The sequence below is a fragment of the Typopeltis vanoorti genome, chromosome 13, assembly GCF_054136105.1.
Source record: "Typopeltis vanoorti isolate ZY-2024b chromosome 13, IOZ_Tvanoo_1.0, whole genome shotgun sequence".
Classification (NCBI taxonomy): Eukaryota; Metazoa; Arthropoda; class Arachnida; order Uropygi; family Thelyphonidae; genus Typopeltis; species Typopeltis vanoorti.
The window spans coordinates 31,696,852-31,724,608 of NC_143561.1; the positions used below are offsets into that span (position 1 = coordinate 31,696,852).

General features: G+C 36.6%; 1 protein-coding gene across 1 annotated transcript in view; it reads left to right on the forward strand.

Annotated features, from left to right (window-relative positions):
• The window catches only part of Ptpmeg (protein tyrosine phosphatase Meg), a 558,329-nt gene that overhangs the window by 402,774 nt on the left and 127,798 nt on the right, over positions 1-27,757 (forward strand). Inside the window, exon 19 of the mRNA XM_090403197.1 lies at positions 10,811-10,901. Coding sequence (XP_090259323.1) covers positions 10,811-10,901 — 91 coding nt within the window. The remainder of the gene's footprint in view (positions 1-10,810; positions 10,902-27,757) is intronic.

Here is a 27,757-nt window from a genome sequence, read left to right on the forward strand (position 1 = left end):
AACCCTGGTTTTAATAAATTTACATACCTTTGCCTTATCTGCAATTCTCCCACATCTTTTTATCTCCATATTCCCCCCCCCCCTCCTTTCTGTCATACTTCAGCAGTGGTATATCAGTGTTTATCGCTATACACCTGATGCTGCTCCAAAAGAAAACAACCAACAACATCCTACAATGGTATGCCCAAAATTATTCCTTCATTATATTCTTCATGTATTTATGTCTTTAAAATATCAATAATGCCCAAAAAAATTGAGTAAAAAGCCAATGACATCACAAAAGGGGTACTCCAAAAGAAAAATAAGCGAAATAGCCATAAAAATTAACATAAGCAAAAAAAATTTAATTACAAATTAAGGACCACATGAATAGTGAGTATTAATATAAGTTCAGATTTGAGTGTGAATCTATGCTGAAAAATGAGAAGCAATTATTTTTGTTCGGGTTTGAGATGTGAATCTATGCTTCATAGCTTTCTTTGTACAGTCTTTCCAGAAGAAAATAACTTTTGTGTAACACTTTTGGTTTTGTTCCATTGAATCCTGGGTTTGTAGATAATGTGTGGTTTGAAGAACCCAGCCTGATTTGTTAGGTTCTTTAAATGAAATATATTCCTCATCATCATCAGTGGTGCACTCAGGATTTAATCTTGGAGGGGGCCGAGCGCTCAGGATTTAACCTTTGGGGTGGCCGAGTTGAGTAGACGTTTTGCGAATACACACTACACATCGCATACGACCTATAACTGAGCATCTGCAGTGATCACTAATTCTTAAGTAGCACACAACATAAATAAAAAAAATGAATTTTAATTAGGAAAAGATTTTTGGAAATTTTTCTAGTGTTTTTTTTCCTTTTCTTTGGGGGGTGCCCGGGCCCCTTGCCCCCCCCCTCTGGGTGCGCCACTGATCATCATCATCATGCGTATCAAGGATTTAGGCCTAGTATGGCCTGTTCCAGCCTTAGAAGTCATCGTTAAATCGTTTAAGATGACCTCCTGGTTTTCTTTTTCCTAATGGCTTGTACTTTAAGGCTTGTTTTGGTAATCTTTCTGTTTTCATTCTTTGAAAGTGTTCCATCCATTTATGTTTATATTTTTTAATTTTTTCTATTACTGGTTCTTGGTTTAATTCTTTCATAATATCTTCATTTCTTTTGTGATCAAATAGGGTATGCTTTGCAGTTTTTCTCATAAACTTCATTTCTGCTGTTGTTAATCTTTGTTTGTCTTTTTGTTTTATTGTGCAGATTTCGCTTCCATACATTGACTGGTAGGGCTAATGTATTGTATTGTATACTTCTAGCCTGGTTTGTTTTTGAACTAGGTTTGGTTTAAATATAGAGTTAATTACACCTATTATTTTTAAATATTTTGCAATTTTTATGTTTATATCTTTTTCATTTTCATATGTGATCATACATCCTAGGTAGTTAAATGAATTTACCTGTTCTAAGATCTTGTTATCTATTACTATTTTAGAATAGTAATAGATATCTATTACTATTCTAGAATTTTTAATATTTTAGAATAGTAATAGAATTCTTGCTGAAATATATTCCTGATGATCTTAAAGATGAATTTGTTCAGAATGACTAGTTTGTCCATAATAGCATAAGCTGCAAGAGCAGCTTATGTTATTATGGGATTCTATAAACTCCAGGATAAGAAAGAGGAGGATATTTGTCTTTAGGTGAGTATTAAGTTGTTAACTAGACAGAAAGTGACTTGTAAGTTAGTCTGTCGAAGTAATCTTGCTATTTTTTCATATTATATTTGATTATGCAATGCTGAGTGTAGTTTCACAGTTTTTTAATCTCAATATTCGTATTGATAATGACATTATGTGTGACTGTGGGTCCAAGACAAGCTGACCAATGAGAAAAATGCCTGCAGACCAGGAAATCTACAAGAAGATGTGAATACCAAGCAATTATTATGGGGCACTTCAGTTATGGGGTTATAGATTAGAAGGAGGGAAAGTTGCATGGCAACTAATGGATAAATAACTGACGCAGCATGTCATGAAGGACACCAAGGTTTAAGATCTGGTAATGGCATCAGATGCATCCATAACCAAGGTAGGCACTCTACCTCCAATTTGGGAGAGTGATCCTGCACTAACCACTCTTTTCTGTATAGAATCAGTATTTTCAGGAAGTTCTGAGGCATCACCCTAGATATGAGAGCAGTACTCAATGGTTGAGAGGGGGGGGGTGATTTGTATATAGATAGGAGCTGTTTGGAGCTAAAGTAACTCCTTGAGCAAAAGACAAAGCCTTTTTTTTTTTTTTTGTTACAGAGGAGGCAGTATTTGTGATATGTTTGTGCCAAGAGAGATTTGAGGTTAGAGTTACAGAAATTGAATCTCATCTTGAATAGACATTTGATACTGTCAAGTTTAAGATTGGAAGAACATTTGTGATTTGTGCTTTGCAGGGTTTGGCAAATGAAAGGAAGGAGTGCAGTGGGCATCATCAAAACTGTATATGGGATTGGCAGTCAGCTGGAATAGATTCATTTATGTATAGAGGGAAGAGGGTGGGCCAAAAGAACAGAGCTTTGTGCAACCCCTGCATTAGTTGTTTAGATAGAAAATAAGGAACCATCCACCATCACTCGAAGTGAGCATCCAGCCAGAAATATGCCTACTCAATTGCAGAAGTCAGGGGGAGACCAAATGATGGAGTTTTGTTAATAAACCTGTGTTTCAAACTCAGTCAAAAGCATTGGAGATATTAAGAGCAATCCCTTGAAATTCACCAACCTTTCCATGTAGAGATGGGGGACATAGGTTAGTAGATCTCCTGCTGATTGACAGTATGGATTACATAACTGTAATCAGTCATTTATTAGACGAGAGTTCCACGTAACGTAGGAGTTGGCTTTTAATGGTTCTTTTCATTACTTTAGAAAGAATTGAGGTGAGAGAAATTGGACAGTAGTTTGAAGGTAAAGATTTGTCACCCTTCTTAGGAATAGGTTATATTTGTGCTAGTTTCTAGACTGCAGGATAGATATCAGTGGAATAAGAAAATGTAAATAGGTGGCCTAAAAGTGTGAGTCAACCTCTGGGGCACAGACCTTTAGAACAGTTGGAGGAATTCCATGAGGGCTATGGGATTTTTTGGTATAAAGTTTGAGCAAAAATTTTCTTGTTGCTTTCTGGTGAAAGGTCATGGCATTGAGTGTTTGGAATGGTTGAGAGATCTTTATCATGATCAAATATGCAAGAACTGGAGGAGAAGTAGGAAGCCAGAGGGTTGTCTTTTTCTGTGGGTGATGATACAATAGTGCCATCTGGACATAACATGATGGGAATAGTGTTTTGCAGAAGTTACAGCCAATAATTTTGGCTAGAGCTCATCAGGCATGGCTTCCGTTTGAGCAGGATGCAAGTTTCCTGCTTTAGCTCTCTCAAAATCAGTTTTCAATATTGTGATAATTTTCTTGTAGATATTACAGGTTTGGGTGTTGCAGTATGCCTGACTCTTCTTATACACAGCTTTAGCACATTGTTGGAGAATCAAGGCTTAGATGAGGACAAGAATTTAGGGTGAAGTAGGAAATAAATGTTTCCATGCTGATGAGAATTATCTCGGTGATTCGTTCTGCATGTGGGTTTGACTCAGGTAGCTGGAAGCTCTAATCTGACCAAGGACTGAAGTGTATAAGTTATGAAGCTCATCCCACTTGGCTTTCTTGCACTGGCATACAATATATGGATGTGAGTGGTTGTGTATGTTGCTCCATGGGGAAGAGGTCTGCACTACATCGTGGTCTGAGCATCCTAGAGGGCAGACAGCACCTGCACATTGTTGGAGATCAAGGCTTAGATGAGGACAAGAATTTAGGGTGAAGTAGGGAATAAATGTTTCCATGCTGATGAGAATTATCTCGGTGATTCGTTCTGCAAGTGGGTTTGATTCAGGTAGCTGGAAACTGTAATCTGACCAAGGACTGAAGTGTATAAGTTATGAAGATCATCCCACTTGGCTTTCTTGTACTGCCATACAATATATGGATGTGAGTGGTTGTATATGTTGCTCCATGGGGAAGAGGTCTGCACTACATTATGGTCTGAGCATCCTAGAGGACAGACAGCACCTGCAGCGTATTTAGTTGGGTCACTGGTGAGGAAGAGATCCATGGTACTCAGGGAGTGGCTGGGATTGCATGGAATCCTGGTGGGCATGTGCACAATTTTTGTGAAATTATTTCGTGATTAAAAGTCTCAGCCTCTCTGTCTGCTTGATTTATGCAATTTGGAAGCGGGCAATCAGCTGATGTTGTGGACATTGAAGACTCAAGGAAGATTACTTTGCTGTTTGGAGAGTTGCATTGAAGAAAATCAGTAGTGAAGGAAAAGTGATTGATGCCATTTTGTTGGCAATAGGAGAGCAGTAGAGACAGCTTATAAATTTGTTAGAATGAGGTAGGGTGATTTTTAGCCAAAGGAAATCAAAATTGAGTGATTCCAGGTTGGATAGTCTTTGGCGTGGTATATTGGAGCAAATGTGCAGACCCCACCTCTGAGGTGAACAGTGTTAACGAGTGTGTAGTTGGGAAAGCAGAGATGAATAGTAAGTAAGTCTGGAAAAGTAGTTAAGGTTTTGTACCTGGAGGTGAACATCATTAATGTTTAGAACTGAAGCCTGTTCTTATTAACCTAACCTTTCAAATTTATCTGGAAGGTTCTGTGAAGTTTGCTTTTTGTTCCCACACATTCCCTATATAGTGTTTGGGATCAAATTTCCATGCTAGCTATTTACATACTGATTTTCTCACTGGTTTCCCTTCTTTGTTATTGATTGTCCATGCTTTGTCTCTGCTTTGACATTTCTCTTCCAGTTTTTTTCATAATTGCCACCTTATTTCATGCTGTGCATAGATCAGATCTGGCCAAGTTCGTACACGTAATTCAGGGCTAGTGCCTTCTGCCTTACTGTCATGGTGAATATGAACGCAGATCACTTTTATTAAATGCAAGAAGTTCATTCCATCTGTACATGTAATCATGGGCTCGAAGCAGTGAGCCTGCAAATGTTGTAATTTAGCATTACATTGGTTTCTGAATGGAAATTTAGGATGATGGCATTGTACTTTTTATTTTCCCTTGATCCTGTCTTGTACTGAGCTTGTTAGCTTGGAGATGCTGATCATAGATTGCTTTGAGCTTTTTTTCTTTATTGGCAATTTTCCAGGAGAAGGTTTAGTCAAACACGAATATCTGGAACGCAGCCTCTTGTGTTTAACGGTGGGGAGGCACAGTGGAGAGATAAATATCTGGTTGACGTTACTTAGGAGTTTTTGCTCTGATTTGTCAATATTGGTAGAACTTGCATGAGTCCAGTGGCAACAAAAATCATAAAGTAAACTCTCCCCCCCCCCCCCCCCCCCGTAATGTGTAGTTTGCAGCTTCACCATTTTAAAACTTCAAGCTATCTGCAGTAGCAAGACTCAAAACACTTTGTCATCTCTCTATTTTGTAACCGCCATCTTTGCTTTATACTACAGCCATGGTTATATGTTGGCTGCCAATGCTTGCTGTGGTCCATATTAAAGTATAGAAAAACTTCTTTTTTTTTTTTCAAAAAAAAAAAGCTTTAGAGTACTTACAGTTGGTTTAGTGACCTTCAGTCCCTCCAGAACTATTGCTGTATTTTCTTTTGGGGCAGAAGGTCAAGTGAAATGACTTTTAAAACATTATAATAACAGAGCACAGTTTTGAAGACTAAGCATGAATATAAATTTAGTCTGGTTTTTCTTTGTAAAGAGAAAACCCACACCATATATACAAGGATGAACAGCATTCATGTATACAATGGTCAACAATATCCTTCTTTGTCAGAAAGCCCTGAAGTTCAGATATGGAACTTTGCCATATAGAATGGAAATTACAGAGAACTCGCTGTTCAGACTATTCCACAAAATAATTTGTGAGGATAGGAGAAAGGCCCACCCATGAAAGTACTCTTTAATTTATTTTATTATATTTATTTATTTATTTATTTTTAGGTGAATTTCAACCACACAAGTTTGTAAACCTATAGTTCATTAGTACTGTGGGTACAATAAGGATTGTTTTTCTGTTTTTGTATTTCAGGCCTCTAATAAGTGTATTGGTAGTCTCACACTGGGAAGTGATTTTATCTCCCACCTAAAGACATTGACAAACATCCATACCTATAGTGGAATTCAACTTCCTAACCACTTGACCAATCAGGCCACCACTTATTGGAAAAATTGGTTCTGATGTGAAGTAGTTTGAATGAATGAATGACAAAATCAAAGAGATAAATAACATATGCAGGATAATGCATGGAAAGACTTATGTGTTCGTTGTACATGTTGATTAATTTTAACGGTATAGATGAGAACACAGACTGATAAGAAAATAATTATTTATTAACTTATTTCTGATATTTCACTGGTATTCTATCCAGCACCTTCAGAGCACAAAAACAGTTTGTCACAGTATGCGAGACAACAACAATCCTATATAACAATGGGACTAGTTTCAACAATTGTAACATACAATGCAAAGACTAAAGTGTTAATTAGGTATCATCTACTTTAAGAGAGGGGAGGGGAGAAAGAGAGAGAAAGCAGGTATTAATTAGGTCTCAAGATGACCGTCTCTAAATCTTTGGCAAATTTATACAGATTTGAGGTTTGGAGTATGTTTCAAGGCTTCTGTTGATTTCAAGAATGATCCTGTGTGTAGGGGTATCCAAAGCATGGTCTGCTAGACCTGACTTTTCATAGCAATAGTGCCAGATGTATTTTTTATGTTCACTGAGGCAGATGTCCATAGTTCTCCCTGTCTGTCCATAGTAAGCTCGATCACACAAACAGAGAACTTCATAGACTCCTGGATGTGATAAAGAAGAGATTCTGTCCTTGGGTGAACGGATGAGAGTTGCAAATTTGACATATACGGATATACAGTTGTGCTTATTAACTGTGCTTAATAAACATGAACTGTGTACCGAATTTATACCATATGTCAAATTGGCAACTCATTTCTTCAGGGTGGAATCATGAGGAACTTTAGAGGATATAGGAGGGTGATGGCTTAATTGTGAGCAAGCAGGAGGTATTTGAGAAAATAATCTTGATGTCAGTAAATCAATAGGATTTGATGACATATGCTGTTAGCACACTCTCCCTCGATGAGTCTTTGGACTCCCTGGAGGTGTCAAATAATAATAATAATAATATCACCACACATCTTAAGGGAATGTTCCAGGGAATTGGCAGTAGCATTGGTATGCCTGTTTAATAAGTTTTACAACAGCATAGGTTCCAAGGGAGTGGAAGAAGGGTAAAATTGTTTCACTGCATAAAGGTGGGAAATCTATAATTTGGCTGTAGCTTCGAATTATAGGCTGGTCTGTATATCTGGAGTTGTAGTGAAGGCAATGGAGAATTGTGAGAAGTAGCATTCAGAAATGGGTTGATAACAACAGTATTCTCTGTGCTTATCAGCATAGGTTTGTTAAGTGGAGATCATGTTTCACTAACTTACTTGGATAGGGGAGATGCACATAGAGTGGTGTACTTAGATTTTGCAAAGGCTTTTGATAGACTGCTGCATGACAAGCTGTTATATAAAATCAAACAGATGGGATTGGATAATAGATTTCTGAGTTGGATCATTGACTGGCTGTTGGATAGGTATCAGAAAGTTGTATATAGGGGTGCAGTATCCTGAAAGAGAAAGATCACTAGTGGTGTGCCGCAGGGATCAGTTTTTGGGCCGTTGTTGTTCAGTTTGTATGTTAATGATATTGGGATGGGTTTAACTAATGATATGCAGCTGTTTGCAGATGATGCAAAGCTGGGGAGAGCAATGCAGAGGCAAGCGGATGTTATGGCTTTACAAGAGGACTTGAATAGATTTCACGAATGGGCAAGTAAGTGGAACACTCAGTTCAATGTTGCCAAGTGTAAGGTTTTGAGATTTGGTAAGCAACAATGGGATGCAAAGTATACACTTGGTGGGAAAACTTTAATGGAAGTAGAGGAGATGAGAGATCTTGGAGTAAGGCCTTGATCAGGCCTCATATGGATTATTGTGCACAAATTTGGTCACCTAGTTTTCATGGTGATGAGGATATGTTGGACAGGGTCCTGAGAAGATTCACAAAGGCGATCAGTACTTTTTTGGAAAATGTGAATTATGAGGACAGATTTAGAGAATGTAAGTTGCAGAGCCTTGTGAATAGGAGGAAGGGGGGGTTGATTTAGACATATAAGCTAGTCAGAGGTTGTTATCGCATCGACATGGAGAAGATTTTTCTTAGAATGAGAGAGAGGGGGGGGACTAGAACAAGAGGACATCACTGGAAACTGTATAAGGAAAGTGTGAGCAGAGGAGTGAGTAGTAGGTTCTTTGCATGCAAAGTGGTTGATGAGTGGAATGCATTGCCTTAGTGTATGTGTTGTGGGTGTAGACACATTGAATCAGTTTAAGGTATGGTTGGATGAGCATTGTGTGCAGTAATGTGTACCTCCCACAATAAGTCTCTGACTCTATGGAGGTCAGATGTTAATAATAATAATAATAATCTTTTAAAATTATATTTACATAATCTAAAACCTTATAGAAACTAAATATCAAACTTTTTTCAAACCACTTCATCCCTCCAGTAAGTGGGGTGTAGAGTTTGTCAGTTTAAGAACTGTTTTTTTTTTTTTTTTTTTTTTTTTTTTGATAAATTTGTAAAATTCAAAACCCAGTTTTTAAATTTGAAAAACTGGTTTTAGATACTAGAATTAATTATTTAATTAATAACATTAACATTTTGACTTGAAACTGATGTATATGTTACAAGTGAGGAATTGGAAGATGACTCTGGCAAGGTTTTAAAAATTCTCTTGTTCTTGATAACGACTGTGGATTCCCTATGTTGTCTGACAATTACAAACATTCAATTTCCCAAATTAGAAAAATTTGCAAATTTTTTTGAAAATCTCCCTTAAGAGATAGCATCTTTCAGAATTATGTAAAATAAGAAAAAGGAAAGGAATTAAGTCTGATTCTTGACTGCTAAACGAGATGGAATAGTTTAGATGCCATGATTGAAAGATTTATGACATTAAAAGAATGTGTTGTTTTAGCTTTGAATGATATTGGTGCTTCTCATTTATGGAATGAAGCTCAATATCCTAAAATCATGGAGCTTCTTAAATTTTGGGGATTAGCACGTCTAGCAGCTTAGGCCTTAGGGTGGCAAAATGCCAATTTCTTAAGTGATGGCATATTTGAATTTCTGTTAAATGAACTAAAAAATTTAAAGACTGAAATTAGTTCCAAATTATTAAATGCTTTAGAAGTACAAATTCAAGAAAGAAGACAGGTTGGATTGGTAGCCCTTTTGCGATATTTGCAAAATCCACAAAACATTTCGACAAAGAAATTTAGTGTATTTCTACTAGCTTCAAAAAACTCGATATTATTAAGTTATCTGGAAAATTATTGTCTAGAATATATCCAAATTCTTGTATGGAAACAGATTCTGATGATGAATGTGTTGGAGATGGAGAAACTATTAATCGGGGCAATGCTCTAAAAGAAGCCATGGAAAAATCAATTCATAGGTTTCTTGAGGAACCTGAAGAAATAATATCAAATTCGAAGACACTGAAAGCCTAATTTTCAGTATTTGAGGCAACCAATAAAAGAACAAAGAATTGCCAGTGAGAGAGTATTTTCTATTTCAGGCAATTTTGTATCTAGAATAAGAACAAGATAAAGTAATTGTTCAGTGGACATTTTATGTTCTTTGAAATCATATTTCCTGAAGAAAAATACTAAATGAAATAAAAATTTATAATTTATATTTTGTACGGATTTTAATTATTTTAGTTGTTTTTTTTTAACTTGCTTTTGTATGGAGTATATTTTATTTAGTTATATTTTTGTAGTTCCATAAATATTCAATAAATTGAAAAATTGTATGGATTTTAGTTATTTTAGTTTTTTTTTTTTTATTTATTTGGTTGGTTGATTGGATTTTATCGGTATAGTAAAATCCAATCAACATATCTGTATATGTTGATTGAATTTTAACGGTATAGTAACTATACCATTAAAATCCAATCAACATGGAAATACTGGAATTCAAAAACCATTTTTTCAAAAGTCACATCCATGTCCACAGTGTGATGAACCTGTAACTTGTCATTTGGAGAATGGGTACTCGAGCCACTCAGCTAACCAGGATGATTCTATTATTCAGAGGACATTAGGAAGGAACTAGTTGTTATCGTTAGCATTTAAGAATGTGTGAGCACAGCTAATAATGTAAAGTGACATTTACATAAAACAGAATGAGAGAGCAACTACATCAGTCCACCTATATTTAAGTGCATTTAGTATTGCGATAGAAGACCAAAATATAAATCTAAAAATATTGGAGATCTGAAATTATAACAAATTAACTTGGGGGGGGGGGATTTGAATCTAGTCATAATATAAGCTTCATTTAGTACTATCATAGTATCCTGTGCATCCGTTGATGATACACATCCTGAATTTATAATTAACAGTTTAATTATAAAAATTGTTTTCTGTAGGACAGTTTCACTTATATGTCAGATGGGTATTATTATAAATATTCTCTTAACAGAGTTGTGCATTTCTGATTATGAGGTATTCTTTTATTCTTATTACAGAATATAATTTGCTCTGTAAATTTATTATGAGATCATTCAATTTCATTATCACTTAATGTGTATAAAAAGTCTTATTTCTTATGCAATTATTGAATACAGTCTGATTTGGAATAATATTTATATTGCAGCAATTATATAGGAAAAGGCCAGGGATGACAATGAATGCAGCTAAATTACCCGAAAATCTTATTAAAAATAGGTATAGGGACATATCACCTTGTAAGTAACAGTCGAGTTATTATTCATATTATTAGAAAAATTAAATATGACTTCTTTCTTTAGAATGTATATATGCAAAACTGGCTCTGTAGTTACCATTTCAAGGTTAAAATTAATAACTATCAATATTATATTGATATCTCATATGGAGGTAGCAGGGTTTTTCCTCCCGGAAACTCGGGTGTTTCATCCCGCATACAGACAAATCGGCCCTTCAGAACACACGCAATTTACAGACAAAAAATACTAGTTGTGGTGGTGGTGGAGGTGGGCGGTAGATGGTGTTGATGGAGATGATTCGTAGTAGAGGGTTCGGTGTAGTGGTTGAGACAGTTGTAATAGTGGGTGTCCTCCCGCGATGAGTCTTCGGACTTCTTGGAGGTGTCAGGAATAATAATAATAATAATATTATTATTATTATATTAAAAGCTATGAGCTTTAAAGGCCATTATTTGCAAAATAGTAATGTGAAATCTTTAAAAAGGTTATCTACTTAAAGATTAATGGATGGCAAAATGAAAACCTTATGTGAAAAAAGATTACAATCATGAACTTTTGCTAACAAAATTACATCTATTTTTATTGCACTGTGCCATTTAAAAAATAGTTTTGCACATTTTATGACAGTTGAAATATAAATTTTTTTATAATTTTTTAATTTTCAATTTTACATATTCCTAATGTCCTAATTCATATTGTATTGCATCTAAGTGTTAATGTATGATCGCCTTTGAAATAAATGTCATACATGCTGGAATAAATTTCAGTTAATGTTGGATGAATTTCATCACCTGACATGCGACTGCTACCATACTTATTGAGAGTTGAAGTTTCTTCAAACAGTTCTTAATTCAGTCCCAAGAACAAGGTTTCTGTTTCTAGATTTTCTCTCTTTTAACCGTTACAATTTTTGCATGGGTGAGATTCACACAAGGAAGAGAAAACAAGGAAAATATAGAAATCAAACCAGGGTTGAAAGTGATGCGTTCATAATTTTATGTAAGTGTGTGTGTGTGTGTGTATTTTCATTATTACTAATTAAAGATATTTCTAACATTGAAATAATCTTCTTTTCATTAATTATAAATCCAAGGCATACTTGCCTTGGATTTATAATTTCAGTAATATCTGCTAAGCAGATATTACTGAAATTCAGTATTTGAAATCCTTACAATAATTCATTGAATTACATCGGTTTTGTCAGTAGAATCATTTGCATGGAAACAAAAGGACACATACACAAGTATGGCCATTAAATAATGAGACAAAATTCATATAAAAATAAGGAACAACTACAGGAAGGCAGTTTTTTTTTTTTTTCCAGTATAATTTCTCATTAACTCAAAACAACATTCATACGAATTTTCGAAATACATCTAGCAACCGTCTAAAGATATAGCATTGGCTTCCACTGAGCAAGAAATTTGCATTTGGAAGCAAGAAACTTTCATGTTTAACACACTTTCATGTTTCATGTTTGTTCAGTACTGCACGACACCAAGATACACATGTTGATGAGCTCATATGCTTTTTCCACATTGTCATCAGTCCGAACTAAAACAAGCCTTCATGGTTGTGGGAACCATTCAAAAACTCATGCACGTGATAGACAATCCTCCCTATAAATGTTTCTGAACAGATTTTCCCAGTTTGAAATAAAATTTCATCAAAGCTAGTGGTTCCATTTTTGACACAAGGCACCTAACATCTTTCCAATGAAACAGCATCTACATGAGAACGAACAAAGCTATCACAATATATATGTACTTGTTGGAAAGAACATGCTTCATCATCAAATTCCTGTATATACCCTCAAGGGGTGTACAAGATATGATATTACTACATGAAAAATTACATCGTTACTAACTTCCTATCTATAATTTTCCTCCAAATCATTCTGTTACCTATCAAGACTCCAAAGTTATCAGATCTTATATTTCTGTCTTCTAAGGCACTTTTTACTGTATCAATCCACTTATATCTTGGTCTTCTTCTGGGTCTTTTTCCTGCCAACCTGGCAGAGAACACTTGTTTTGCTAATCTTTCCATACCACCAGATTAGCTCTGCTAACGCATTCCTGGATGCTGACAATGTCAAGTTCTTTTCTAATATCCTTGTTTTTAATATGATATTGCTATTGATGCCATCTGTTCATGCTCCTAACCTAACCAAAATAAAAATAAATTTAAAAAAATAAAAAAGCGCATGCTTTAATGGTTAAAATGATGTACTATTTTGCCAAGTAATAGCATGCCCATAAAAATGTCACACACACACACACACACAAATATATATATATATATATATATTCAGAATTCATTTTTACTCGGTTGGAATATTATGAAAAACCTTTAATGACTAATACCGAGAGATAAAATAATGACAAGATATATTTAAAAAGATACTACTAGTTTACTAGTTTCATTGAATAGATCAACATCCTCAGGTATCACAATCAAAGAAGTATATAAAAAATTACAGAGACTTAAAATTGTAATAACAGAACAAGTATAAAAAAAGACAGTAGCGTGTTTGAAAAACAAATGCGAGTATGAGTTCCAAACAAACGTATACTACGCGCTGTCACTAGTGTGCCAGTACTGAACAGAAGCAATGTGTGCGTCACAGAGATTGTAACTCAGGCTGTTGTTGATATGAGAGGAATCTAGAGAAATTTCCCTGGATTCAATAATCTTTCTTTCGAGTTCATCGTAGCACACATGGATGTTAGAAGTTTCAGTCCAATTTACAATGTGTTGGCGGCCTTCGTCTGAGTTAGCTGAAAAGAGAACGTGGCTATAGAGAGAGAGAGAGTGCTAGCTCTAGTCCTGTTATAGGAGATATCTCTACGGTGTTCATCCAAATGTAGAAGGATGGATTTAGCAGTCTGCCCATAGTATGGCTTTCCACAATCACACAAAATCTTGTACACTCCTGGAAACTGAGTAGGAAGATGTTTCTGTTTATGTTTGCTAAGTAATGAACGAAGTTTTGGAAGCGTAGTGAAGGAAGTTTTGAAGTTAAATTTCTTGAGAATCTTGGCCAGTTAGTGTGTGTTCATCGTAGGTAGTGTGCTATGATGAACTCGAAAGAAAGATTGTTGAATCCAGGGAAATTTCTCTAGATTCCTCTCATATCAACAACAGCCTGAGTTACAATCTCTCTGATGCACACGTTGCTTCAGTTCAATAAACTAGTAGTATCTTTTTAAATATATCTTGTCATCATTTTATCTCTCGGTATTAGTCATTAAAGGTTTTTCATATATATATATGTGTGTGTGTGTGTGTGTGTGAAAAGTTTTTTACCTTGGGGATAATATATATTAAGGATACCAATTTTGGTATCCTTAATATATATATTATCCCCAAGGTAAAAAACTTTTCACATCTTTATCTCATCTAGAGTTTCTTATTCAAAGTAAAAGCACCTTTTAGCAACTTGTATAGGTAAAATTGATAAGGCTCTGTATTACTAAAAACCTTGGTATTTCAGGGTCTAGCTACTCACTGAGGAGACCTCAAAGAAGGTTGAAACCGGTCTGGGTAGTGACCCCCCACACACACACCCATAATGTATAACAGTAAACATCTCTTAGTGAGATGTTTACTGTTATACATTATGGGAAATACTAAGAATGGTGATCAGAGCTTTACCCACCTTTACAACGAGTTGCCCTGGTGTTGCACTACCTTTAGACTTGAACTACGTTCAGGTGCAAACTTAACTGTTTTGCTTACTTTATCATTATCATTATTACGGGCTACTCCAGGGAGTCCTTAGACTCATCGAGGGAGGCCCTAAACATCATGTTCACGCAACTGTTCAACATTCTCACAGTATCTATCATACCTTGCCTTGAACTTGCTCACTGTCATAGCACCCACAACAGACTCTGGCAGCTTATTCCACTCATTTACCACTCTAAAAGTAAAGAACCAAGCTCTAACACCCCTGCTAACCACGCTCTTGCCCAGCTTCCATGGGTGTCCCCTAGTTCTCCCACCACCAGTCCTGATCTCAAAAATATCCTCTGAATTAATCCTATAGAAACCTTTTAGCAATTTGAATGTCTCAATCATATCGCCCCTTTTCCGCTTATCAACTAGTTTCTGCAACCCACAAATCTTCAACCTGTTCTCATATGGTTCATTCCATAGACCTGCTATCATCTTAGTCACTCGCCTCTGGATCCTCTCCACCTCCTCCCCATCAAGAAGGAACCGAGGTGACCAAATCTGGGCACAGTAGTCGAGATGAGGTCTTATCAGGGCTCGGTACAGAGGTACAATAACTTGCTTGTCTCTGCTCGTCAAGGTATTTTTCAACAACCAAGTGAGTTGATGAGCTGATTTAGCTACTTTCGCAATGTGCCCCCTAAACTTCATCTCCCTATCCACCAACACTCCCAAGTCCCTGGCCTCATCAATCTCTTGGAGTACAGTTCCACCAATGTGGTATACTGCTGCTAATCTTTTCACTCCGAAATGCATAACCTTACATTTTGTCACATTAAATTGACATCCATTCTCCTTAGTCCAGAACTCCAATCTATCTAAGTCATCTTGCAAGACTTTGACATCTTTTGTATTCACTATCACCCTACCCAACTTTGCATCATCAGCGAACAAATGAACTGTCAAACTTAGACCCTTCCCTATATCGTTAATGAACAGATTAAACAGCAGTGGTCCAAGAACAGAACCCTGTGGCACACCACTAGTCACAGGCCGGCTTTTGGACTCTACTCCTGATTAAACTACTCTTTGATATCTCTCCATCAACCACCCAGCTATCCATCTCACCAACCCTATATCCATTCCCATATGTTGTAGTTTACGGATTAGAATTCCATGTGGTATCCTGTCAAACGCCTTTGCCAGGTCCAGCAGTATCACTGTAAACCCATTTCCCTTATCCATTTCAGCCGTCACCTTGTTATAAAACTTGAGCAAGTTACTGAGGCATGATCTACCCTTCACAAAGCCATGCTGTCCTCTGTACAGTATCTCATTTTCATCAATCCATTCCTGTATTTTTCCCTTGACTACTTTCTCCAAGACCTTGACAACGACTCCTGATATGCTGATCGGTCGGTAATTTGCAACCATAGTCTTGGATCTTCCTTTATGCAGTGAAATAAATTTTCCCCTCTTTCCACGCCTTCGGGACCAAGCCAGACCTGAGACTCAGATTAAACAACATGGTCAAGGGCACTGATAATTCCTTAGCCGCTTCATGCAAGACCCGTGCCGGTATACCATCCAGTCCCACAGATGTATTCACATTAAGGTTCTGTAATAGACTATTCACCTCCACTTCATTCATCACAATTCCCGTATAAAGTAATGGTTCCTTCATTTTTTCAACGTCACCACCTGGATGATATACTTTTGCAAAGTGCTCGCTCAGTAACTCCACTATATCGACTGGTTGAGTGAACTCTTTACCATCGTCATTCCTTAAAATCATTTTGCCATGTACAGTTTTTTTCTTGCTTACAGCATATTGAAAGAACTGTTTGGGATTCTCTTTTGCTTGCATAGCTAGTTTCCTTTCATAATCGGCTTTTGCTGTTTTTACGACACTCGTTTCCCTTCTAGCCTGCACTTTATACCGTTCATGTGCCTGCAGGTCACCCCTTTCTTTAAATTCCCTCCATAGTTGTTTCTTTTTTTGCAGCTCAAGCTTAATGGTGTTATTCATCCATTTAACCCCTACTTGTTTCACTATTCGGACCTTAGGTATACAATCAGCCATAACCTCCTGTAAATGCTCTTTGACCACTTCCCATGCTCTATCGACGTCCAGCCCTTGCAGTTGTACATGCCATGGCACTGATCCAAGCAATCTCCTAAGCTTGTCATACTTGCCAGCACGGTAATTCCACATATACCCTGTCTTAATTCCACATATATCACAAATTGCACACCTTAAGCCACCTCCCAGGTCAAGCCACCTTATGATCACTCTCACCATTAGGTGGCAACATGGTCATATTCATTACAGTCAAATTTTGAGATGCAATTACCAGGTCAAGCACTCTCACACCACTAGTATTTTCAGTTACATGCTGTTTCAGATAGTTATCCCTTAATAATTGAATAAAATCCATTTCCTTCCTCACATGTGTCCTCTCCTCCTTCCAATCAATGTTACCATAGTTGAACTCCCCCATAATAATTACCCTCCTTCCACTCATTTCATCAATTTGTTTATGCATACCATCTCCACCATCTATTCCATCACCTCGTCTATAGCAGCACCCAACTGTATATTTTATTCTGCCAGTGTCAATCTCACACCAAATATCCTCAAATGAGCTCCTTTCACTATCCTGCAATACTTCAATTCTCCTTGGCTGCAGTTCATCAGCTATCATCAATAACACCCCTCCCCCAATTTTATTCTCTCTGTCCCTCCTAAACATACTATAACCTACACATTCTATCCCACTAACTATATCATCTTCCGTCAGCCATGTTTCACTAATGCCAATAACCTGTGGCCAGGAAGAGCCAATCAAGGCCAAAAATTCTTCCTTCTTGTTCCTAATACTCCTGGCATTAGTATACATGAATTGCAGTGATCCCTTTGTCCCACCCCTATCTTGATGCGTTATTCTAAATGTCCCATTCCCATTTTTTGTCTTTAGTGCTGGCTCAGGTACATTATATACATTTTTACACTCAACTGTCTCGCTGATGTCTGGATATCCACTTCCCCCTCCTTGGTAGTTCTCGTTTCCCTGGTTCTGCACATTCATTTTCACTTCATTCAGCAACACTTTTTCCAGTCTCCACACACCAAGTCCATTCAAATGCAGGCCATCCATCTTGTATAAGTCCTTTCGCCCATCAAACTCATTCCACACTTCCACGAATTCCACACTACACCATCCGCATAACCTGCGCATAATGTCATTTGTGATTATGGCCCTCCTTCTAAACTCCTCTCTGTCATACCGCGGTAACAGGCTCACCATTCTAACTCCGTCACCCTTTTCTTTCGCTACGTTTAACAATACTTTCAAGTCCTCTCTCATAAAAAATTTATCACCTTTCAATTCATTCGTACCCGCCACAATTATTAATTCTTTCACCCTCTGTTTTTGCACTCTAATACTCTCACTTACATCCTTAAATTTCGCACCCGGTAAGTACGATTTAGTTACACTCCCATCTATTACTCCTCTTAATAACGAGTCACCATACAACACTCTTTCCTTCATTTCGGAAACTCTCCTACGCTGTTTATTTACTTTAGCCGACTCACTCTGGAAAGAGTTTTGCAGGTGCTCTAATTGCCGCTGCGCATTTGTATCACTGCGCGCAACCTAGCGATCTCACTTCCTACAAATAATTCCTCTTTTTTTTATCATTCAAACCATTTTCTCTTTCTGTACTTAGATCACCGCTCACATTGCCATCTTGTTCACCGCAATTTCCTATCAAGCCACTATTTTCACTCGCATTCTGGCTTTCTTCAACCATAACTGTCTCACAACCTGACACATACTTCGACTCCTCACCTTGCATACACTTTCTACACATTCTCCCACCACTATCACTTTCAATCCAAACTCCAGCCTGATTCGGGAATGCATATATTCCACACACATCACATTGAACAAATTCTCTCACATTATAGTTTTTGAACAATGGCGTCGTATTTTTGGACGCCATTATCTTACGTTGCATTGGCACCATATTCAAATCTATGAAATGTATCGTTAAATACTAAATTAATTAACGGAATTTACACCAAAATCACCCAGACACAACAAGCTACCAAATTTAGACAATATTACGTTATGATTTTAACATATATTCTAATTTCCATTCAAAATTGTACTTAGCTTTCGGGAGCTCCCTGAAAACACGACCGTTCGCCTGGCCCTCTAGCGGCATCGATAATCTGGATTACTTGGGAGAAGGAGTAAAAAAAAAACAAGTTTATAAAATTACTTGGTATCCTTAATATGTGTGTGTGTGTGTGTGTGTGTGTGTGTGTGTGTGTGTGTGTGTGTGTGTGTGTGTGTTGTGATAACTGTTCAGAATGTGTTGAATTTAATAAAATATATAATTTAAGATATATAGACGTGTTCATATAATATTATTTTGTTTACGGTCAGATCATTTTTAATGCCAAAACAGCTTGGACCTGATATTACTAATTCTTTACAGATGGATAAAAAATAATTTCAACCACCTGTATGAAGTTAACTGCTTTTGCTTGTGTATTCTCAGTTTTATGTCTGGTTGTTACATACCAGATTAGTATGTAGCTGAGTGGTTTATTAACTTTTTAGTTAATGTCACTTTTGGAATTTGCTAAGGCTTTTAACAGAATACAGCATGGAAGACTGTTACATAAATTATTATTATTATTACATAACACCTCCAGGGAGTCCAAAGACTCATCAAGGGAGTGTACCTACTCTACAACTCTCCATCTCCACCAACCACAACTACCTTCATCATCTATACCAACGCCATCTACCGCCGACCACCACCACTAGTATTTTCACAGACAAACATCCATGTCCATGATGGGATTTGAATCCTCAACCTTTTGGCTGGAGAGCAGATGAGTTAACCACTCAGCCAACCAGGCCAGCAAAAAGTTACTCTAGTCGCTGAATAGACTTGAACTTAAGTCTATCTGCTTCGGTTTAGCGTTGTGTGCAAACACCACTTCCACTGAGCTACAGTGTATTTCATACTTATAGCAGAGCTTAACACATTTATAGTTAATGATTATAATTATTCAGAGTTAATAGACATTTAACCATATTTCCTTGTTTCCACTACCAAGACTACAGTAACTAAACTAAAAGAAGAAAGGTCTTTAATAACTACAATTTTGAAGTCTACCAATGGCTAGCCTACCTGATCTGCTCTCCATACTCATATTCATATGTGAACTGATCCACTTCAAACAGGAATATTTGGCATAATTTGTACAGACAACAATACGAACATTATATCAGATATAATCAATACAGCAACTCGGGATTGATGATCATACCTTTGAGAAATTTGGCATAAAAAATTCATAGAAATATAGATGCCAAAAAACTGCCTAAATCTGGATACTTTGACTACAATGCCTCTTTTGTAATAGAACTCAATATAGAATATGTATAGTACCATAATTAAAAGAATTATTGTACTATAATTTCTTATAAATAAATAAATAAATATAAATACAACTCATTTCTTATTTCTATCTAGCAATAAGAAAATATGATAATCAAATTACAAGATATCTGGTGAATATGGAGGCTGGAATAGGTTTCATTATTTAAAAAAATAAAAAATAAAAATGTATAGTACCATCATCATCATTGCGATGACAATATATTGAGTTTTAATGTTAAAACTCAATATATTGTCTTTCATTGTTAGAATACTATAATCACTTGTTCAAAAACTAAATTAAAGTTTTTAATAGCTATCAGTAAAATTAGACAACTTAAGACCATCTGAAGAACAAGGTGTTTAAAAATAGACATACTGCTCTTCTACCACACATACACATATTTTGTAATTGTAATTATCAACTAGAAAAATGTTCATAAACTGCTGCATATATATTCATGTTAGAAGTTTTAAATTTTAGCATAAGCTTATATTATAATGTGACCAAAAAAGTTTCTGCACTTTTTTTTTAGATTACTAAAAAAATGGAGGGAAAAAAGTTTATTCAGAAAAAATAGGTATATTTGCAGCTAATAACATTTTCATAACAAAAATCAAGTTTATAAATACAACTCCTGTTATTTAAAAGTGAAAGAAATCATTCAACTCCATTTCCAGTCCTCTTACTCAGTTTTGAAACTGTAGATTCTGCAAATGACTATCTAGCAATAAGAAAATACGATAATCAGATTACACTGATTATTGTATTTTGATACATATTTTCAAATGATACATATTTGATACTATTCCAGCCTCCATATTCACTGATTGGTGAATATGGAGGCTGGAATAGAAGTTCCCAACCAAAGCTATGGAGAGTCCCTGGTTGCCCACATCATCTGAGGTTTCACATTGTTCCAAAGAAACACAATGCTTTTGTGATTAATTTTTTTATTTTATTTTATGTTGCTCCCATAAAAAGGTTACTTAACAAACCTATAGTACATTTTGTACTGTGGGTGGGTTGATTTATATAGGATGTTTTTTAAGACATATTACGTGACTGTTTCACCAAGAAAATAGAAGCTTGTGATGGACAGTACCAGTTATATTCCTTCAGACACGCAGCAGTGAACTGTGGCACAGATTTGAAGAATGATAACCAATGATGTTATTCGTTTATATTGTTTCTCTGCATGTTTTGTTGTTTTTTTAAGCACATATTAGACCAGCCAAAAATAGCTCAGTATTTCAATGGAAAAGTAGCAACAAACCACCTGACAAGCTCCAAATTTTACACTTATTTAGACTTATTACGTGACTGTTTCACCAAGAAAATAGAAGCTTGTGATGGACAGTACCAGTTATATTCCTTCAGACACGCAGCAGTGAACTGTGGCACAGATTTGAAGAATGATAACCAATGATGTTATTCGTTTATATTGTTTCTCTGCATGTTTTGTTGTTTTTTTAAGCACATATTAGACCAGCCAAAAATAGCTCAGTATTTCAATGGAAAAGTAGCAACAAACCACCTGACAAGCTCCAAATTTTACACTTATTTAGACTTGTGTTAGTTATTAATAAAGAAATTTAAAGGTTTATATTAACAACACAGAAATAAAAAAAATTACTGCATCAGTTAGTGTTAGGCAAAATATTAGATTAAAATATTTAAATTTTATGCCTCTGTTATTAGCTGTGAAGTTTTATTATTATTATTTGACACCTTTATGGAGTCCAAGACTAATTGAGGGAGGGCAGTTACGCTCAACTCTCCTCCACCACTCATCCTCATCCATCAATCGCATCATCTGCACCAATGCCATCTACTGTCCACTACCACCACTATTATTTTCACAGACAATCACAAATATCCATGCCCATGGCAGGATTCAAACCTGCAGCCTTTTGAATAGAGAGCAGATATGCTAACCACTCAACCAACCAGGCTGGCAGTTAATGTGGAATCTGGTGCAGTGTTTGTACACCAAGAAAACTTTCCCACTCAATGAAATGAATGGTTTCCTCATTCACAATAAATATTTCTGCACATATCTGTCTTATTTGGCTTGAATATGACTCAACTTCAGTTCATTTTCAGTGGCAGGTAGTCACTGTTTTTCTAGGAGTTACCAAAATATGTATCACCGCCATCTACAAATTTTTCGAACCATTTTGGGTTATGTGCTCACTCTGAATACTGTGCATATCTAATGTAGTATATGTGCCCAGTTTATATACTTATAAATGTGCTTTGCAAATATAAAGTGAATAATTTCACCTAAACTAAATAATAATTGCAATGTGACTCAGCATCACTTGTACTCTGAAGTTCACTTATGGAAAAGTGCATCCACAATGGCTTCCAGAAAATGTATTGTCAAAATATTAACTTTACAAAAAAAAAAGTGCATAAATGTTTTGGTCACATGATTAGAAATACCATTAGATACTAACCTTCTGCACATAAGGAAGTACAGGATGATGTTTTACTGGAACAAACATTAGAACAATTCACTGAAAAAAATGAACACCAGTCATGGATGATACCCCAATTTATAAAAACACTGCAAAGAGAACAGCCTGGAACTTGTAGTATGGGTGCCATTAAAACAGAGATTCCTATGAAAAGGGCAATTGGATAATATGGGATTGGATAATAAAATCTTAGTGTGGATAAGAGGATGACTGACAGACAGATATCAAAAAGTGTGAGTCTGCAAGATTTAAGGTTGCCAGTAGTGTACCACAAGGATCAGTCCTAGGTTCACTGTTATTCAATCTGTACATTAATGACATACAGCTATTTGCTGATGATGCAAAGATAGGCTGGATAATGAGGAATGCAGCTGATATGCAGTACTTGCAGAATGATTTGAATAGGCTGGAAATGTGGGCATGGAAAAATGGATGTCAGTTCAATGTCGGTAAGTGTAAAGTCATGTACTTTGGTGCGATTAGATATCATTGTCATGTTAGATTGGTGGAATTATACTAGAAGAAACTGATCGGGCTAGGAATCTTGGAGTGTTAGTAGATAGAAAGTTGAAGTTCAGGAGCCATGTAGCAAAGATTGCAAATTCAACTCAAAAGATAATTGCAATGCTGAAATGAACTTTCACATGTAAAGGTAAGGATGTTATTTTGCCTCTTTACAAGGCCTTGATAAGAACTCACTTGGACAAAAATGATATCAGGATTGTGGAATACTGATTATGAAGACAGATTGAGAATTTGTAGACTGCATTCACCAGCAGTCACCCCCCCACACACACACTCCCAACAATATGGGATTATAAAAACCCTATATAATAGGACCAAATTAATCAGTTCCAGTAATAGTTTCCTAACTACTGAACCTAACCATATCCTTAACACCTTCTTAGCCAATAGCTATAGCCACTAAAAAGTCCCAAAAAATATTTAAACTAGTTAACCATAATCACCCCTTCCCCTTCATAGCAGAGATTACCCTCCCTAAACCTATCACCATTTCAAGTATGCTTGTTAATGTATCTCCTTTATCGAGTGAGATTGGTTCACCTCGTAATACATAAAAGCAGATTGCTGATACATACCCTATTCATAACAAACCCATTGTTAACCATCATAAAGAATGCTGCTGTTATCAACCCACTTCTGAATCCTAGTTCTCATCAACCTCTTCAGCACCTTGACAACAGTCCCCGACACATGGATTGTGCTATAATTTGTATCCAACCCCTCCCACCTTTGTGAAGAGGAACAATTTTTCCCACTTTCACTCTCTCAGGACTTGCCCTGTTGTATGATTTGTGTTAAATACTAGTGTCAAAGGTGCAATTAATTCCATAGGACATTCCCTCAGGACATGTAGCAATATATTTTCAGAGCCCACTGCCTTATTAACAAATATTCTTTCATTTAGCACTGTGAAGATGCCTCTGAGCAGGGCTTCTGACTGAATGTCCAATACTCACCTTGTTGTGTTGCAATCTGTTAGGTATCTACCTAGATATTGAACGAACGAAGATAGGCTGGCAATTTGGGATTTAGCTGACCAAATTGTATGCTTATTGGCTTAAGCCACAATATAAAATGTGGTATACAACATGACAGAATTTCATGTCGGCTCAGGCATTGTCCAGATAAACAAGCCCCCCCCCCATTGTTTTTGCCGGGAACAAATCTTAAAACATGCCCCAACTCAACATCAGCAGAATTCAAGATCAGTACTATCAACATCAGAATCCTGAATGGCAAAGAAATGGAGCTAGCTAAGGAATTGGATGAGTACCAGATTGACATAATAGGGGTGACTGAAACAAGAAAAACAAAAAGTGGTCAGATCTTTCTGAGCAATAAATACAAAATGTTATGTTCAGGCAATGACAATCAAGGAAAAGAAGGAGCAGTAGCCATAGTATTCAACACTAATCTTGAATGTCAGGTAATATCAAGTAGAGTGATGTGAGCAAATATCAGAATGGGGAACTGGATAATGAGAGTTATCTGTGCCTGTGGTCCCACAGAAGGTTCTGTTAAGATAGAAGTGGAGGACGTTTTTATTTAGATAAAGAAACTAACACAATGAAAAATGAAAAGTTGGTCCTTGTTGGAGATCTAAATATCAGAGTAGGAAATGATTGTCAGACATACAAAAATATTTTGTAAAAATTTGAAGAAAAGGGCAAAGCTAATGATTGCGAATACCTGTTGGATTTCTGCACAGGACATGGACTGGTTATCACTAACACAATGTTCCAACATAAAAATGTACACAAATTCACATGGAGAGAAGAGGCAAGGAATAAGAAAAGTCTCATTGACTATGTTATTGTTGATAGTGATCACCATTTAGTCTTGAGCAGAATAAAATTGAATTTCATATTGAAAAGAACATGTAAGAAAGTTTTAAACTAAATAAAAGTTCAGCAGCTCTCAGAACTAGACTAAAATACACAAACATTATTCAAGAAAAAATGAAAGAGTTTGAGAACAGGAGCCGAACCTTGAACTGCATGTGAAAAAGAGGCTATGGAAGAGATATAAGGAGACAGGTGAAGAGCAGATGCATGAAGAATATAAAACACAGGCCAAGAGAATGACTGCTGTGGTCATCATCATCATGCGTATCAAGGATTTAGGCCTAGCATGGTCTGTTCCAGCCTTAGAAGTCATCGTTGAATCATTTAAGAGGAAGTCCTGGACTACTATGGTAAGGAAGGCGAAACTAGAATATGAGAAGAAAATACTAGAGAATTTTTTAGCTATGTGGCCAGTAGAAGGAGAAATGATTGTGGAAGAATGACATTGTGGGATAAAAATGGGAATAGAGTGACTGATTCAGAGGACATAGTGGAATTGTTCAATGAACACTTTATCTGTGTATTTCATCCTGGAGGAGTAAATTTTAATACTAGAGAGATAGGGCAGGTTCGAGGTTTAGAGGTGCAGAAGGACAGCATGTTCCAAATACTGAGTATTCTGGATGTCAGTAAAGCTGTGGGATTGGATGGTATTTCACAACGAGTTTTGAGAGAATGTGCTAAAGAACTAACAGCTCCTTTGACCTGGCTTTTCAATGAAAGTCTGGCTACAGGAAAGGTGCCCTTGCATAAGGGCGGTAGCAGACTGGAAGTGTCTAATTATAGGCCAGTTCGTGTATCATCAGTAGTTGTTAAGATCTTGGAGAAATTAGTTAGGGTCTGTATACAACATTGGGCAGATGAAGGTAATGTTATCTGTGAGAGTCAACATGGATTTGTGAAGGGACGCTCTTGTTTTAGTAATATGCTAGCCTTTTATAATAAAGTTACATGTGCAGTAGATGAGGGAAAGGCATACACTGCCATTTTCTTGGATTTAGTGAAGGCATTTGACAGGGTGCCACATGATAAGCTAATATTTAAGTTGCAGCACATGGGTTTGGATGTCAGGTTGGTCAACTGGATTCAAGATTGGCTGTCCGATAGGTATCAGAGAGTTGTGTATGATGGGGCAGTTTCAAGGAGGCAGAGGGTTACAAGTGGGGTTCCACAGTGCTCAGTACTGGGACCTATATTGTTTAACCTTTATATCAATGACAGTGTCAGTGGATCGGAGGGGGATATTGTTTGCGGATGATGTGAAGCTGGAAAGGGTTATTAGTAATAGTGCATATGTGGTAGTCCTGCAAGAGGATTTGAATAAGCTAGACAGATGAGGAAATGAATGGGGGTGTCAGTTTAATGCAGCAAAATGTAAGGTCTTGAGGTTTGGGACACATCGATGGGACGCTGCATACTCTAGTGGAGGAGCTATACTGGAGGAAGTAGGGGAGACAAGAAATCTGGGGTTGATGATTGGTAGAAACCTGAAATTCAGGGGACATATTGCAAAGTTGGTGAAGGTAACACAGAGGATTGCTGCAATAATGAGAAGGACACTGACCTGCAGAGATAAAAGAGTTACCATTCCGTTGTATAAGACCCTGATCAGACCACACTTAGACTATTGTTCTCAGATTTGGTCCCCAGGATTTGAAGGGGATAAATTAACTGTGGAAAGGGTACAAAAGACGGATAACAAAGATATTTTCAGGACTGTACAATGTTAGTTATGAGGATTGGCTGAGGGAATTTAGATTGCAGAGTTTGGTGGACAGAAAAGAAGGAGAGGTGATATGATTGAGACTTTGAAACTGTTGAGAGGTGGTTACACTGGGGAGTTCTTTTGCTTGGTTGAACAGCGGGAAGGAGTGATCACAAGGGCCATCTCTGAAAGTTATGAAAGGAAATTATGAGCAAGATGGTGAGGAGTGGTTTCTTTGCATGGAGGGTGGTTGAACCATGGAATGCATTGCCTGATAGAGTGGCGAGAGTGAGAACGGTCAATGAGTTTAACGAGTGGTATGATGGACTTTGTGTTTCCTAGAAGGGACCTCCCATGATGAGTCGTGGAAGACTTGTGTTTCCTAGGAAGAACCTCCCGCGAAGAGTCTTTTGACTCCTTGGAGGCCTAAATAATAATAAAAAAAAAACTTGAAGATTCGGTGGGAAATCTTGAAGAAAACATTGTTTGATTCAGCCAGAGAGGCATGCGGTTAGGTTGTTTGCAAGGATAGAAAAATAAGAACTGCATGGTGTATGCAGAATGTTAAAGAGGCAGTGAAGGAAAAGAAGAAAGCATTTCAAAAGTTCCTGGAAAATAAGTCAGATTATGCTCTTAGAGAATACAGAGACAAGTGTAAGAAAGCTGAACAGAAGTCATGGGAAGACGTTGTTAAGGACATAGAAAATAAATATAAAGAAGATGGCAAGATATTCTAGAGGTTATTGAAGAAGCCCAGAAATGGAGGAATGGGTGCTAAAAAAGGAATTTGAAATGATAAAGGTGACATGAAAACTGGAGAAAAAGATATCATTGATCTATGGAATAAATATTTTGAAAAATTGCTAAATGAAACAATCAGTAGTGGTAAAAAATACTGACCAGGTATGCAATCAGGATTACATATCCATACTTGAAGTAGAAAAGGCCTTCAAAAATCTGAAACATGGAAAGGCAGCTGGAATAGATGAAATTCGACCAGAAATGCTCAAGTATGGAGGTATAAAAGTCTTACAGTAGTTCAGAGGGACGTTTTAGATTATTGAAGTAGAGCTATCATAGTGCCCATATATAAAAACCGAAATAGGGCTGAATATGGGAATTACAGAGGTATTTCCCTACTGAGTGTGGTAAGATTT